This window comes from Aquarana catesbeiana, linkage group LG01 (genome assembly GCF_042186555.1).
Source record: "Aquarana catesbeiana isolate 2022-GZ linkage group LG01, ASM4218655v1, whole genome shotgun sequence".
Classification (NCBI taxonomy): Eukaryota; Metazoa; Chordata; class Amphibia; order Anura; family Ranidae; genus Aquarana; species Aquarana catesbeiana.
This window is the reverse complement of record NC_133324.1, coordinates 237,759,251-237,775,815: the sequence shown is the minus strand read 5'-3', so window position 1 is coordinate 237,775,815 and position 16,565 is coordinate 237,759,251. Positions and strand designations below refer to the sequence as shown.

At 43.7% G+C, this 16,565-nt stretch overlaps 1 protein-coding gene across 4 annotated transcripts in view; it reads left to right on the top strand.

Moving 5' to 3' along the window:
- Nucleotides 1-15,490, top strand: part of PHETA1 (PH domain containing endocytic trafficking adaptor 1) — a 32,825-nt gene extending 17,335 nt beyond the window's left edge. For all 4 annotated transcript variants that reach the window (XM_073626118.1, XM_073626111.1, XM_073626128.1 and 1 more), the window contains exon 3: nucleotides 10,913-15,490. In XM_073626118.1, the coding sequence (XP_073482219.1) occupies nucleotides 10,933-11,727 (795 nt within the window). In that variant the 5' untranslated portion in view covers nucleotides 10,913-10,932 and the 3' untranslated portion in view covers nucleotides 11,728-15,490. The remainder of the gene's footprint in view (nucleotides 1-10,912) is intronic.
- The last annotated feature ends 1,075 nt before the right edge of the window (nucleotides 15,491-16,565 follow it).

Here is a 16,565-nt window from a genome sequence, read left to right as displayed (position 1 = left end):
AATGAATATTCACTTTTCTAACACTGAACCGCCTCTCAGCCAATCGGGAGGCGCGGGTCTAATACCCATCACCTGATTGGCTGAAGGCACAGGCACTCTGTCTCCTAGCAGAAGGAAGAAGAGACAAATGGAGAACACAGGAATAACAGGGGGAAGTAGTGAGGAGGTATTGCTGTAAGTGGCAACAGAGGAGCAGGTGACTGCACAATCCATTCGCCTTCCCATGTGTACCCTGATGTTATGTGACCATCTGGCTTTTCCCATCTTTTGGCTGTGTATGATGGAGTGTCATTCCGAGTTAATGTTGAGCCTTGGCATCATTTGATTACATCGCGTGTTTTTATAAATTGTTCTGGTAAGCAGTTTGGCAGCACGTGGGTGTGGTGTGCTTTCTCTGTGCACACTGAAGTTTGGTGGAGGCTTCACGACATCTCCACTTTCCAAATAATTTTTACGGACTTATTTATTACATAATCACTTTATTTAATTTAGCGCTGCATTTGGATTTTTTTTATATTTTTATTTGAGGTATGTGGTAAATGAAGGCATAATTTTAATTGTTTGCAGGGCTGCATTTGTGGTATTACATTTATTACACATGGTGTGTGGGGAACACAACATTGCTAGCAGCAGCAGGTGGTAATATAAGAATATTGTGTATTGATAACACAAAGGGCTTTTCACTTGATTTTGATCAAGTTTATTCTACACAAAGTAGATGCTAGTTAAGGAACAGCTCACAGACTCTCTGTCCCTGTCAGAGGTCAAAAACCGGGTGCACTGGGCCTTACTTAAAGAGGAGCTCCAGGCTCCCCCAGAAAAATGCAAAATCAGAAGCAACAAATACTATAGCTGCTGACTTTTAACATAAGGACGCTTGCCTGTCCAGGGATCCAACAATGTCTGCACCTGAGCCGATTTTTTTTAATCGGCTTCGGTTGCAGGATCCGGCATCTCAGGTAAGGGATACTGGCAGTGCAGCCTTCTGGCTTCACAGCCAGTTTCCTACTGTGCATGCGCGAGTCGCGCTGCACTTTGTGAATGGTCCCACAGTCGTCTGGGACCTGTGTGTGCCCCAGAAGGCTGGGGGGGGTTGGGGAGGAGGGGCTGAACATCCTTGAACATCTGACCCTGAAGCAGGAGTGGGCACCTGTCAAAACAGGGTACCCCCCCCCCCAAAAAAAAGTGCTAAATATGGCAGTGGGGGGGGGGGGGGGATGTACACAAGCGGAACTTTTCCTTTTGGATGAAGTTCCGATTTAAATTACCAGTGAAGTTGCAGAACAGTATGGGGTGGATTTACTAAAGGCAAATAGACTGTGCAGTTGTACTCATTTTCCTTCATAAATTTAAAGTGGTTACCTTTCAAACCCTTTTCACTGGCAGCCCCTCTGTTTTATCCAGGGATAATGCACTGTATAAGGTGTGTTTTTTTTTTATAAACAAAGCCTCTAAATACTTTTTTTGCAGCTACATTTAGGCCGGTCACGTGACTCCTGGCTGACTTGCTACTCGGATCCAGGGCTACAGCGGGAGGGGCCAAGATCTCCCTCTGACGTCAGCTGAGGAGTTAATGTGGCTGCTCGGCCCCTCCCGCTGTAGCTCTGGATTGGAGTAGAAGAGCAGGCGGGAGTCGCGTGACTGGCTGTAAAAAGGTATTTCCGAGGCTTTGTTTATAAAAAAAACACATATACAGTGCATTATCCATGGATAAAACAGAGGAGCTGCCAGTGACAATTATTAAAAGTTTGTTTTTAACTACTGATAGCGTCGGGGGGGGGGGGGGGGGCAAGATACAGACATGGAGCTGACAGGCAGGCAGGGAGGGAGGGGTGAGGAAAGCTGCGGATGACGGAGGCAAGCAAACTGACCATGGTAGTCAGGGCTTGGCAGCCATGATTATCGTGGTCAGGACACAGAGGGGGCATAGAAAGTAGCAGGATCAGTAAGGGTGTTTTTTTTTTTTACAACTTAGAGAGGTGCAGATTAGACAGCACAAGCACTGTTCTGTTTAATCTGCTATAAGGGAACGGGGGATCACACTTTGTAACCCTAAAAAAAAAAAAAAACTTTAAATGTGGTAAAGTTTCACTTTGTATAGAATAGCCAATCAGGTTAGAGAAAAAAATCAAGGAAAATAACACATAAGTGGATGATGAAAGGGGGTGTGGCCAAGATGGCGCTGTGAGCGGATGTTTCTCTGAGAGCTCCGCTGAGATCTTAGGCTGTTTCCCTCTACACAACGGCTAAAAGAGCCTGAATACTGGCACAAATCCTCTACGTGTACCGCCGCTCGGCCCGGGCTACAAAAGGAGGGGGTAGGAAGCTGAAATCACCCCCGGTGACAGGACCTAGAGGCGGCCTGTGTCGACCGCATGGGGGCCGGGAAGCAAGCCCTTACCAACATGGCATCCCAAACTGAGCAGCCGGGACAATCCTCCTCTACACAGCCAGGCTTGGCTGATGTGCTGGCAGCTATAGGCAATTGCCAAGCTTCTCTCACCGCCCTAACCACTAAGGTGGATGCGGTGCAACTGGATGTGGGGTTGATAAGGCTGGATATGGACAAAATACGTTCCAGACTGTCTACTGCTGAACAGCGCCTGCCCTCCATACTAAAATAAGAGACCTGGAATATAAATCCGAAGATGCGGAGAACCGCAATAGGAGGAATAATCTCCGTATTTTTGGCCTGGCGGAAGGGTCTGAGGGTCAGCGTCCGACGGAATTTATTGAAGAGCTACTTCATACCCTTCTCCCTGCGGCCCAGTTCTAGCCATTTTATGCGGTAGAGAGGGCCCATCGAATACCACCCAAACCAGGCCCTCCTGGAGCGCCGCCGCGCACTTTTATTTTGAAGTTTCTGAATTTCAGGGACAGAGATGAGGTGCTCAGGGCAGCCAGAGTTAAGGGAGAATTGCAACACCAGAACGGCAAGTTACTTATCTTCCCTGATTATTCAGTTGAAACTCAAAAGCTCAGACGCTCTTTTGATCAGGTGAAGGCAGCCATGCGCCTCAAGGGCATTCGCTACAGCATTCTCTTTCCTGCACGTCTCCGGGTTCAGGATGGGGAGACTACTAGATTTTTTACATCCCCCCCGAGAAGCTACCGCATGGCTGGAATCACTTCCTCCAAATCACTAACTGCTGTCGGTTGACTTCTGTCGCATCCCTACTATATGTTCTGTAAGATGAACGTATCCTGCTAACAAGTGAGTCTGTGTTGCACCTGTTGTGCCCTTTGTTTTGACCAACTGTCCGAATCTCAAGTTTTGTGCCCCTGGCAATGCCAGGTGATATCTGCCACTAAGACTGCCACTTTATGCATTAAAATGCGATCTGCATTACTTCCCTGTTTCCAGTATACTTAGGGAACTTGGGCAAGGAAGGTAGAAGATCAGTGGATTGCTTGCTGCAGCAATGAAAGTGCATGCTCTCCTTCTAAAATGAATCTCCCCTGGACTACCTGATTCCTAAAGGTTGGTAACTGGCGGACTCTAGTGCTAATTTAATAAACTGCAAGCTCACATCTTATTTTCCCCATGATTATTCGTCATGCATACTGACTGCCATGCTAGCCTCTTCTTGACAACCTGCTCTTGTGAGGTTTGAGGATCCTAGAGGTGTCCTGGGAAGACAAGTGCCTCTAATAACAGAGAGAGATCACACCCTGGTGAACTAACTTTCTTTGTATGTTATGGAATTATAGTTATGAGCAGCGGCCATATCCCCTTGATTTTCTTCATGTTTCTTTTCCTTTTTTGTTTTTCTTCCTTAATTCATGAAGATAAGAATTGGAGCCTGATAACTTTTTTGTTGTTGGAAATTTTTCTCCTACTTCCTATTGGCAGCGGAGCCTCTCATCACTTTATGTGGACGATTTAACTCCACTAAGTCTGCACCCACTGGTTCACGCTCCCTGACATTGGGTGTTTGATGTTTGGGGAACAAAGCATTCCTAGGTTGGGGTGGGGGATGCGGGGTGGGGGGGGGGGGATTGTTGGGGTTATTTTTGTTACTTGGTTTCTTTTTTTACAGATGCTTTAGTTTGTCTATACTTCTAAAAGGATCTTTTGACATGGAGATGTGCATAACGCTGTGTTTAATACTGAAATCGGATGCTGCTCCCTCGGGCTGGTTACTAAATACATTTCCCCCATATTTTACATCTAATGGCTGAGTTTAAGGTGATCTCATGGAACATACGGGGTCTTAACACTGTCATGAATCATTCTCTGGTGTTCCGTTTCCTACATAAACATTACCCACAGATCTGTATCCTCCAGGAGACACATCTGCAGAATAACAAGACTATTTGCCTTAAGAAAGCCTGGGTTGGCCTAAATTATCATTCCACCTTTTCCACTTATGCCCGTGGGTCAGCATACTGGTTCACAAGACACTGCCGTTTAGGCTTCTGGAGGTCAAAACTGACAAAGAGGGAGATTTATTATTGTGCATGCTAATATCTATGATAAGGATGTGGTACTAGTTGGAATTTATATACCCCCACCAGCCGTAGGCAGAATCCTCCACGAGATCATGAAAATTGTGGTGCAATTTGACACTGCTTTGGTCTTTCTCCTGGGGGATTTCAATATGGTTCCCTCGGTGGAACTTGATAGGTTACACCGGTCGGCTCGTGACACTCCAGATCACTGACGTATGGAGGCACATGCACCCGACGTTAAAGGTCTTTACTTGCCATTCCGCTTCGCACAAAACTCTATCTAGAATTGACCTAGTGTATGCCTCCGGCCCTGCACTACAATATGTTCAGGACTTGTCTGTGCTTCCCAGGGGAATCTCTGACCGTGCACCATTATGCTTGACGCTGACTTTGACTACCCCCCCCTGGAACCCGCCTTTGGCGGCTGTCCAGATTTTGGACGGACAATGCTGACTCTGCTGCCCCACCTATTCTATGGGACTCCTTTAAGGCCTGGGTTAGAGGGGAATTTGGGACTAGTATTGCTAGACTTAAACGTGAATCTGCTCGTTCCCTGGAAGACCTTGAGACACAGGCTGCTGCACTGGAGGCTGACCTTGTCTCTGTTCCGGGAGATGACCGGTATAAGGCATGGAAGCAAGCTGTGCGTGGCCTATCCACGGCTAGGATGGCCCTGACGGACAAAGCCCTATTATATTCGGCCCAATGAGTGTTTGAACATGGTGGGAAGAATGGGAAACTTCTTGCGTGGCTGGCTAAAGGTAACATACCCTCTACCCCCATAGGCTTCATAGACCCCCCTCCTCCCCGTTGCAATGGGTGAAGGAGTTCAAATACCTCGGGATCGTGATCACAAGAAACCTCTCTGATTTTATTGTAAAGAATCTAACCCCTGTCTTGAATACCTTTACGTACAAAATGCTCTGCATGGGAGAACTTACCACTGAATCTTCTGGGGCGCATCAATCTCCTTAAGATGATGATACTACCTAAATTTAACTATCTGTTCATAAATTGCCCGGTTTGGGTCCCTGTTTCATTCTTTAAGGAAATTAATTGGTTAGTGGGTTCTTTTATTTGGGGTGGGGGGAACCCTAGGTTGGCGCGCTCCACATTGTGGTTGCCTGCTGATTTGGGGGGCTTGGCTCTCCCTAATTTCCAGATTTATTTCTGGGCGGCTATGTTGGTGTCGGTCCACTGGTGGTTTCAGGGCTCCAGAACTAATGCTGCAGTCTGCCTTGAGGCGAACTGTTTGGGCTCCCTAACTGACCTCCGTAACTTTCCCTACAGGGGGCCGGGAGCTTACCTTGAGGTCCCTGGGCCTGCTAGGGCAATGTGGAAGGTATGGGTGGCAGCTAGACGAAGGTACCTTAAGCCAGGCCAATTATCACCAGCCCATCCCTTATGGGGAAACCCAGCGCTAAAGCACTTCCGTACTATCCCAGACCTGCAGATTTGGGCTAGATATGGCATTACAACCCTGGGGCAAATAATGCCCAGAGGGGAGTTGCTCTCTCTACCAGAAATAACAGCTACATTTAAATTACCCCAATGGATGAGGTTCAGATATCTGCAGCTTAGACATGCGGCTAGGGCTCAATTTCCACAAACTCCCCTGCTTCAAGCTGATCCCATTAAAGAACTTCTAAACCCCTCTCTACCCTTTATAATGCACTCCTGGGCAGGGATTCTCCTAAGGTAGAGAAATTATGGGAGAGATGGCGTGCAGACATACCATCGTTGGACAAGGAGGGATGGGAGGATTGTCTGGAATATGGCCCTAAACTAGTGATAGCATCTAAAGACAAATTAATTTAAGATAAATTTATCCATAGGGTTTATTACACCCCTCAGAGACTCCATCGTATCTTCCCTTCCTATGCCCTAAATGTAAGGTTCAAATTGGAACGTTCTTTCATATGTTCTGGGAGTGCCCCATCATAGAGATATTTTGGTCTGCGATTTTTGGAGAAATTAATTCCAGGTTACAAATATCCATCCCAGCCTCACCAGAGCTAGCTCTGTTGGGGGTTCATGATGACGAACAACGACCCTATCATCTTAAATGATTAATTTCTTATCTTCTTTTTTATGCCAAAAAGGAGATCCTCATGAAGTGGATTGACTCCTCCTCTCCATCCATTGCAGCCTGGGAAGAACAGATTGAGGCAGCTATTCCAATCTATAAAATGACATATATTAACCGAGGCTGTCCATGGAAATTCGAAAAAGTATGGGCTCCGTGGCTATTCTCCTAATGGCATACAGTGTTTTGAGAATATTTTGCTTGTTGGGTGGGAGGGTATCTAGATGTGGGGAAAAGTGGGGGTTTTTTTTTTTATATATAGTATTGATATTCTTTATATGCTACCCTCTAGTCTGTACACACTGACTTGATCTATGTAAAGGCATGTATATCTTCCATGAAGTGTTATGTTCTATATAAATCGGTATTTTGTATTTTTACCTTCTGAGACAATAAAGCACATCTGTTTTGTTAAAAAAAAAAAAAAAGTGGATGATGAAAATCAGCATAGCCTTACCACATTTACTAAGCTATAGGGGAAAATGAGTGCAACTATTATGCCTTTTTAGTATATCAACCCCAATGTCTAAATTCCATCAAATCTGGAAACCTTGGGTCTCACTTTTCTGGCAAACAGCTTTAATGGTTGCCTACTAGATCTCTAAAATTGCCATGTAGCTGAGCGGCTACTTGTAGTAGCTACATTCACACAAAACTAAAACTATCCCAAAACAGACGCAAAGATTTAGGGCCTGTGTCCACAGGTTTTTGTTTGCTTTAAGCAGGTCTATAGAGGATGCAAAACCAGCAAGTGGGAAGGAGGTAAACTGTAGGTCAAATGCACTGGTCAGTGAATTCTGAATGATCTCAGGCATCTCTAACGTCATCGATAGAAGCCCCAATGCTAATGCAAACGCACACAAAATGCACTTGCGAACTGCTGATTTGAGAGACACGTTAATATACTGTACATTTATTAATGCATGTCTCAAATCAGCAGTTCACAAGTGTCTGAATAGTATATCTGTATACACGCTCGTTGTGTCCTCCATTGTTATTCCATTTGTATTATATTTATTTTCCTTTACAATGTTGTTTTCCTCTAGGAAGAGCGCCCGTTGGCTTACATGTAATCTGCTTTAATGTTTCACTCAGCAGAGGAAGCCCTTTCCCTCATTCACATCCTTTAGTGAGATCTGATCCTATGCTCTAAACACAAATCTTCAGGTTTAATGGAATGCCTTATCTCCACTTACTCCATAACAAAAAAAAATAAAAAAGAGGTCAAACAGGAGATAATTCATAATTCTGCAAGCACATCAGAAATACAAGTCAGAGTATACCTGGGCCTACCTTTTCTGTATCCTGTTACTTTTTTTTTTTTTTTCTTTTTCCTTTCTTTTTTCTTTAATTCACTCCCTGGGGGTTACTGTGCAGGCGCGCTCCCGAGTCCAGCATTTGCGTCCATAGACACAGAATGCTGGACTCAGCCCCGCCCCCATGTCCTTGGATTTGATTGACAGCAGCAGGAGCCAATGGCTGCACTGCTATCAATCTATCCAATCAAGAGCCGTGAACCCCGGGCAGAGCGGAAGAGCACATCTCCGCTGAGGAAACAAAGGGCTCAGGTGAGTAAAACGGGAGGGGGGGCTGGGGGGCCAGTCAGTGTCAGAAGTTTTGTCACCTTAATTCATGGGATGCATTAGGGTGAAAAAACACGAAGGTTTACAACCCCTTTAACTTGGAACCCTCTCCTATCCTCCCCTCCCAAAGACTCCTGGGATGTATGACATAATTTTCCTAGGCAAGAAACCAGAAATAACTGAAGAAATGTAAAAAGAAGTTTAAAGCAAGTAAATATGATATACGTTCCTATCTATTTACTAATGCTAGCAGCATGAGGATTAAAAATAATCAATGGTGATTTGGAGAGTAAAGTTTCACTTTAAAGAATCATTAAATTCTTTTCATACTGCTGATGAAGTAGCTCTATATTATCTCCCAGTATAAACCTTTATAGAATGATAGCTGGAGGTATTTCACGTCAGGCAGGCTCTGTTATGTTGCTCGTTGGTGCCAATTCAGCATGTTTTTCATCAGGGAATTGTTAAGGGAAGGTCATGAGTGGCAGAATCACAAGACTTGCTGAACGAATTTAGAAATCCTTTGCAAGATAAAACAGTTTAAATATGTATTTCAAATGTGAATTTAATGTATTTGCCTTTGTGAGGCAATGTGGACACCAGCAATTTCTTACCAACCACACTGACCATAGGTGTATCAACTGTGTTTAACTCAGACAAGAGTACTTAATCCTCTCATTTTCATATACAGTGCCAGGAGTGCCTTGAAAAAGTATTCATAACCCTTGAAATTTTCCACATTTTATCATTTAACAGCCAAAAATGTAAATGTATTTTATTGGGATTTTATGTGATAGACTAACACAAAGTGGCACATAATTGTGAAGTGGAAGGAAAATGATAAATGGTTTTCAAATTTTTTTACAAATATGTGAAAAGTGTGGCGTGCATTTGTATATAGCCCCCTTGAATCAATACTTTGTAGAACCATCTTTCACTGCAATTACAGCTGCGTCTTTTTGGGGATGTCTCTACCAGCTTTGCACATCTAGAGAGAGTGACATTTTTTCCCATTCTTTGCAAAATAGCTTAAGCTCTGTCAGATTTGATGGAGAGAGTCTGTGAACAGCAATTTTCAAGTCTTGCCACAGATTCTCAATTGGATTTAGGTCTGGAGTTTGACTGGGGCATTCTAACACATGAATATGCTTTGATTGAAACCATTCCATTGTAGCTCTGGCTGTATGTTTAGGGTTGTTGTCCTGCTGGAAGGTGAACCTCCGCCCCAGTCTCAAGTCTTTTGCAGACTCTAATGCCCTGTACACACGATCGGAATTTCTGTAAGAAAAAACTTGGATGGTTTTTCCGACGGAATTCCGCTCAAGCTTGTCTTGCATACACGCGGTCACACAAAAGTTCTCTGAACTTTCGACCGACAAGAATGCGGTGACGTACAACACTATGACGAGCCGGGAAAATGAAGTTCAATGCTTCTGAGCAGGCGTCGTTTTTTGCACGTAAAAATTGCATACAGACGAACAGATTTTCGGATAGGAACTTTTTCCAGCCGAAAAATAGAGAACCTGCTCTCAATCTTTTGCCGGGCTGGAATTCGGCCAGCAAAAGTCCGATGGAGCATACACACGGTCGCATTTTCCTACCAAAAGCTCTCATCGGACTTTTGCTGGTGGAATTTCCACTTGTGTGTACGGGGCATAACGGGTTTTCTTCTAAGATTGCCCTGTATTTGGCTCAATCCATCTTCCTATCAACTCTGACCAGCTTCCCTGTCCCTGCTGAAGAAAAGCATCCCCACAACATGATGCTGCCACCACTATGTTTCGTGGTGGGGATAGAATGTTCAGGGTTGATGTGCAGTGTTAGTTTTCTGCCACACATAGCGTTTTGCTTTTAGGCCACAAAGTTCAATTTGATCTCATCTGACAAGAGAACCTTCTTCCACATGTTTGCTGTGTCCCCCACATGGCTTCTCGCAAACTGTAAACGGGACTTCTTATGGCTTTCTTTCAACAATGGCTTCCTTCTTGCCATTCTTCCATAAAGGCCAGATTTGTGGAGTGCACAACTAATAGTTGTCCTGCGAACAGATTCTCCCACCTGAGCTGTTGATTTCTACAGCTCCTCCAGTTACCATGGGCCTCTTGGCTGCTTCTCAGATTAATGCTCTCCTTGCCGGACCTGTCAGTTTAGGTGGATGGCCATGTCTTGGAAGGTTTGCAGTTGTGCCATACTCTCTCCATTTTCGGATGATGGATTGAACAATGCTTCAAAGCTTGGGATATTTTTTTTTATAACCTAACCCTGCTTTAGACTTCTCCAAAACTATATCCCTGACATGTCTGGTGTGTTCCTTGGCCATTTTGATGCTGTTTGTTTATGAAGGTTGTCTAACAAATCTCTGATTGCTTCACAGAACAGCTGTATTTATACTGAGATTCAGTTACACACATGTGGACTCTATTTACTAATTAGGTGACTTCTGAAAGCAATTGGTTCCACTAGATTTTAGTTAGGAGTATCAGAATAAAGGGGGCTGAATACAAATGCATGCCACACTTTTCACATATTTATTTGTAAAACATCTTGAAAACCATTTATCATTTTCCTTTAACTTCACAATTATGTGCCACTTTGTGTTGGTCTATTGCATAAAATCCCAATCAAATACATTTACGTTTTTGGTTGTAACATGTGGAAAATTTCAAGGGGTTTGAATACTTTTTCAAGGCACTGTAAATAACTTTTACAGGAGGTTAGATTTGTAAATTTATGTTTGTATTGTTTATCCTTGATAATTGAAAACTAAATTATTTTTTCATGTGTATTCAAGGACCTGAGACAAGCCAAGACATGAAGCTCAATGAGAGGAACTTGGTCTATTATGCCACCTGCAAGTCACCGGTGGACAAATGTGGTTTCTTGTATAAAAAGGGTGAACGCAATGCTTCCTATCATAGACGCTGGTTTGTGCTGAAGGGTAACATGCTCTTTTACTATGACACTGAAGAACGTAAAGAACCTCTCGGAGTGATTATACTGGAAGGATGCAGAGTGGAGCTATGTGAATCTACGGAGGAATTTGCTTTTGCAATCAAGTTTGGCTATGCCAAATCCCGTGCCTATATTCTTGCTGCTGACAGCCACAGCACAATGGAATCCTGGGTAAAGGCTCTTTCCAGGGCAAACTTTGAATACATCAGACTTGTAGTAAAGGAACTCCAGGAGCAGCTTATGGAAATTAAGAAAAATCAGAGGGCTCTTAGTGGGACACAGCACACTACGGAAATAAATCCCAGTTTCCACAGTGACTGCCCCCAAGCCTCGGATATTCAAGATAGGCCTTTTCTAAAGGACAATGGCAGTGTGCCATGGAATAGCACTACAGATAATGCGCCCAATGGTATCATTCATACAAATGGACCAAAATATAAATACATCACAAAAGGGCACTTAGGAGATGACTTGGGGGAGAGTGCCCAGCTCTACTCCATGGCATCGGAGAAGAGTCTGCAGACCGACAGCAGTGCAGATGAGGCATGTGCCAGTAATCAGGGGACTGAAGACACTGCCAGCTTCTCCAGGCTCCATGACTTATTTGGTAAAGAAATTCTGGAACTAAGAACACAGTGGGCTGAAAAGTCATGAGCGGTATGCTGGAAATCTCCGCCTAAAGGGTCATTCCACTCAAAATAGATGGGTAGCCACTGACAGGTTTGATTGCTTTTTATATCCTTCATAGACTCATGTGATGAGATATCTGCACCTGAGTTCCCAAATCCACCTTCCTGCTGCAGCCGTTGCGTGTGTGCAGGATGGGGGATTGTAAGGCAACACCTGAGAAATCCGAGGAGACCTTTTTGCTGGATTTGCCAGGAGATTTCAAAAGTCGCCAAGAGATTTAGACCAGCTGTATCCAATCATAGATGAAACGTCAGTTTTTGGGTGGACTGACCTTTAATTAACTGAATCGCTTTATAAATTCTTCACCAGTAGCCTCTATTTACTGCCACAATGCCGAAGCCCCTATTTTAGTCTTTTTTTTTTTTTTTTACAACTTCTTTTGAGCACAAATAGACTTGCACTGATGTAACAAGTTGATCATAATGAGATGTAATACTTTGATCAACATAGACTTATCATTTGTAATGTCAGTTATGGCACTGAGAATGTGAACTTGCTTGTAGTAATGAAATGAAATGTTATCTGATCTAGAATTCTCGTGACCAACCACATCCTCTAGTCAGTGCATTGTAGTTTTTTGCACAATTGTAACTTTTTAGTTTTTTAATACTGTGATGTTAATATATGCTCTGATTTTTCAGACTGAATTATGGTAGAATGATTCAGGATGAGTTCTATGTGGTATATGAGCTCACCAGCTTTATATTTTATCAGTCGATACAAAGTTTGTGACAATATTTTTTATGGATCTTTTTATGAAAATGTTATCTGGCTGTTATATGGACCCACTGGTTTTATTAGTTTTCTGAGCCCCTGCCCTGGAACAAAATGCAGGTAAGGAAAGTTAAGTAAAAAAAAAAAGCTGTCCGTATCTGCAATCTTGTTCTGAAGTGGTCGCTCCCAATATTTAAGAAAGTTAGCGATGATGGCCTTTGTATTTACTTAAAGCTCAACTCCAGAAATATCCCCCAAAAGCTACCTATCTCCCCACCCTTCCTCTCTACAATGCAAGGATTAAATGCTGTCTAGGGGTTAGGGAATAAGAAAGAAATACCTACCTTTTCTTCAGCACGGCGACTGGTTTCCCGCAGCCGCCTCTGTAAGCTGAGACCAGCCACACACCATCCTCCTCAATGTACCATACAGGATTAATGTCTCTGTATTGTATATGATGGTGTCGAGGCTCTCACCACAGAACGGAGCTTCAGGGAGGAGGCGAATACTGGAGTGGGGGGACAGGTAAGTAATACAGCCAGCACTGAATCCACCTAGGCATGATCAGCATTTAACTCTTGCAGTGCAGGGGGGCCCACTGCAAGGGTGACATTTTTGCTATTTTTGGAGTTGGGCTTTAAAGCTGGCTGTAGAATTTTTTTCTTTTTTTTTTTTTCATTCAGACAGCAGGCTTAATGGGGAAAAAAACCTCAACAGATTCCTCCTATCCGCACAGCAGCTGCTGATCGACAGATCAGAAATTAACCTGGTCCCTGCTGAACTGGACGAATTTCGATTCATCTATAGCCACCTTAAAGGGGTTGTAAATCAGAGGTTTTTTTATCTTAATGTATTCTATGCATCAAGATAAAAAGCCTTCTGTGTGTAGCGTCCCCCCTAATACTTACCTGAGCCCCCCTCTTGATCCAGTAATGTCCACGAGTGCCTCGGCCATCCGGGACTCTCCCTCCTGATTGGCTGAGGTGCCGCAGTGACGCCATTGGCTCCTGCTGCTGTCCATCGTCAGCCAATGAGAGAGGGGGGGCAGGGCAGAACCATGGCTCAGTGTCTGAATAGATACACAGAGCTGCGGCTCGGGTGACCTCCGTAAGCTCTCTGCCCTCTGCACAGATCTGCTTGCTGTCCCTTCCCAGTTGCTAGAACTTACCAGCTGGGAAAATTCAACATACCTGAGAACATTTGTACAGAATATCTTTTATGCCTGTATAACCACCAGCTATCTGTAGGTAACCTCTGGGAAGGTTTACACTCTTGTGTCCAGTGGCATTATAATTACCCAAAGCCTAGTATTAGGGCAGGATAGAAAATTAAGATGTAGTTTGAACACTGTGTCCATGCACACATATGTGTTTTACAGAAGTTTAGAGGCAGAAAAAACATCACTTGTGCGTTCGAGAGGAGCATTTTGGCTGAAAAAGGTGCCTAAACATTTAGCGCTTGAGCGTTTATTCTTTTTAATTGCCAGAATAAATTAATATTCGGGCCAGTGAAATGAATAAATGGCAAGCACGTAAATGCATTTGCAGGAAAGCAGCTTAGGTACGTTTTTTGAAGCTGCTTTTCTCCTGCCAGGAGAAAAGGTTTAGAAGAGCCCCAGTGTGCATGGGGCAAATGCATGCAGCTAAAGTGAAATAGCAATTCCATTTTTGCGAACTGTATGAGTGATATACTGCTGAATTGGTTATTTTAACTTGTGGTCAGTAAAAGAATATGCACCCAGCTTTTTTCTACACTAGCTTCTGGCCCAGCTACTTTTCCTACAACTGCCAACTGATGCTTACGATTACTGGAATAATGAATAGGTACGTGGCATAGATGAAAAATCTGTTAGCCCAGTCATCTTAATTACCATTTACTAGTGTCACAGGTTGATCTGATCTGCAGTGTGTGTATACTGCTCAATATTACCCATCACACCTGGAGGACTTGGGCAGGACTTGGTACTCAGAGTGTACCTAAAGCGTCAAGCTTGTATTTTAGGTTAAAAATGTTTAAAATGTTTCAGCTGATCTGTGTTTAAAAAGGTATATTTTTTATTTTTCTTTATCCAAAAATTAAAAAATGTACCTGGAGTATGTTTTAAAATGATCAGAATGTGGGTGAAATAAAGGGATAAAAAATGGATTACTTATATCCTTTTATATTTCTGGTGTGAAATTTCCTTATTTATGGCTCATACCAAGAAGAGGTCACAGTAAAAATACAGACAAAAGGCAGTGCATCCTTAAAAACTAGTGGGGTTGATTTACTAAAACTAGAGAGTGCAAAATCTGGTGCAGCTGTTCACGGTAGCCAATCAGGTTCTGACTTCAGATTGTTCAGTTAAAGGGGTTGTAAAGGTAATTTTATTTTTTTTTTTTTTTTACCACTTCCTGACCGTGCTGATGTACGTCGGCAGAATGGCACGGCTGGGCAAATGGGCGTACCTGTAAGTCCCATTGAATTCCCCGCCGTGCCATTGCGAGTCGGGTCGTGGGTCCCGCGGACTCGATCGCCACGGAGATACCTGCGATCACCTCACGGAGAGGACGAACGGGGAGATGCTGATGTAAACAAGCATCTCCCCGTTCTGCCTAGTGACAGTGTCGCTGATCTCTGCTCCCTGTCATCGGGAGCAGAGATCAGTGATGTGTCACAGCTAGCCCATCCCCCCTACAGTTAGAAAACACTCCCTAGTACTGACTTAACCCCTCCCCGCCCCCTAGTGGTTAACCCCTTCACTGCCAGTGTCATTTACACAGGAATCAGTGCATTTTTATAGCACTGATTGCTGTATAAATGACAGTGGTCCCAAATATGTGTCAACAATGTCCGATGTGTCTGCCATAATGTCGCAATCACAATAAAAATCGCTGATCGCGGACCATTACTAGTAAAAAAAAAAAATTATTAATAAAAATGCTATATAACTATCCCCTATTTTTTAAACGCTATAACTTTTGTGCAAACCAATCAGTAAACGCTTATTGCGATTTTTTTTTTTTTTTTTTTTTTTACCAAAAATATGTAGAAGAGTACGTATCGGCCTAAACTGAGGGAAAAAAATGTTTTTTTAATTATTTTTGGGGGATATTTATTATAGCTAAAAGTAAGAAATAATGCCTTTTTTTCAAAATTGCCGCTATTTTTTGTTATAGCGTATAGCGCAAAAAATAAAAACCGCAGAGGTGACCAAATACCACCAAAAGAAAGCTCTATTTGTGGGAAAAAAAGGACGTCAATTTTGTTTGGGAGCTACGTCACACGACCGCGCAATTGTCAGTTAAAGCGACGCAGTGCCGAATCGCAAAAAGTGCTCTGGTCAGGAAGGGGGAAAATTCTTCTGGGGCTGAAGCGGTTAAAATAACAAACATTTTCTACTTACCTCCACTGTGCAGCTCGTTTTGCACAGAGTGACCCCGAACCTAGTCTTATGGGGTCCCTCGGCGGCTGTCTCAGCTCCTCCCTGCATGGTGTTTAGTTTTTGCGGGCGCGCTCCCATCATACAGCCGGCGGCTATAGCCGCTGACTGTATTACTCGGCCCTGCCCCCAGCGCACTGCGTCACTGGATGTGATTGACAGCAGCGCGAGCCAATGGCTGCGCTGCTTTCAATCCATCCACTCTAGCCAATCAACGGCCAGGCTGAGCGGCGAAGAGGAAATGGGGGGCGAGCGCAGCAGGTGAACATGCTCAGGTAAGTAAAATGGGGGTGCTGGCGCGGGCCGGTATTGTCGGATGTTTTTTCACCTTAATGCATAGGATGCATTAAGGTGAAAAAACATGAACCTTTACAAGCCCTTTAAGCTTTGACAAAAAGACCTGGAAGCTGATTGGTTTCTATGCACAGCTACACCAAATTTTGCACTCCCTCATTTTAGTAAATCAGCCCCGGTGTTACAATACGAAAAGGCATGCAAAAGCTTCTTTGTTTTTTAATAGTGGGCTTTACTGGATCAGCAGTCTTCTATGGCGTCATGTATGAAATATGTAGTCTTCCAAAGTGAATGGTACTGCTCAGGATTAGTGGAATTATCATACAATTCCTAACACACCAGCATTACAGGCTACACTGAAGTGTATTACATG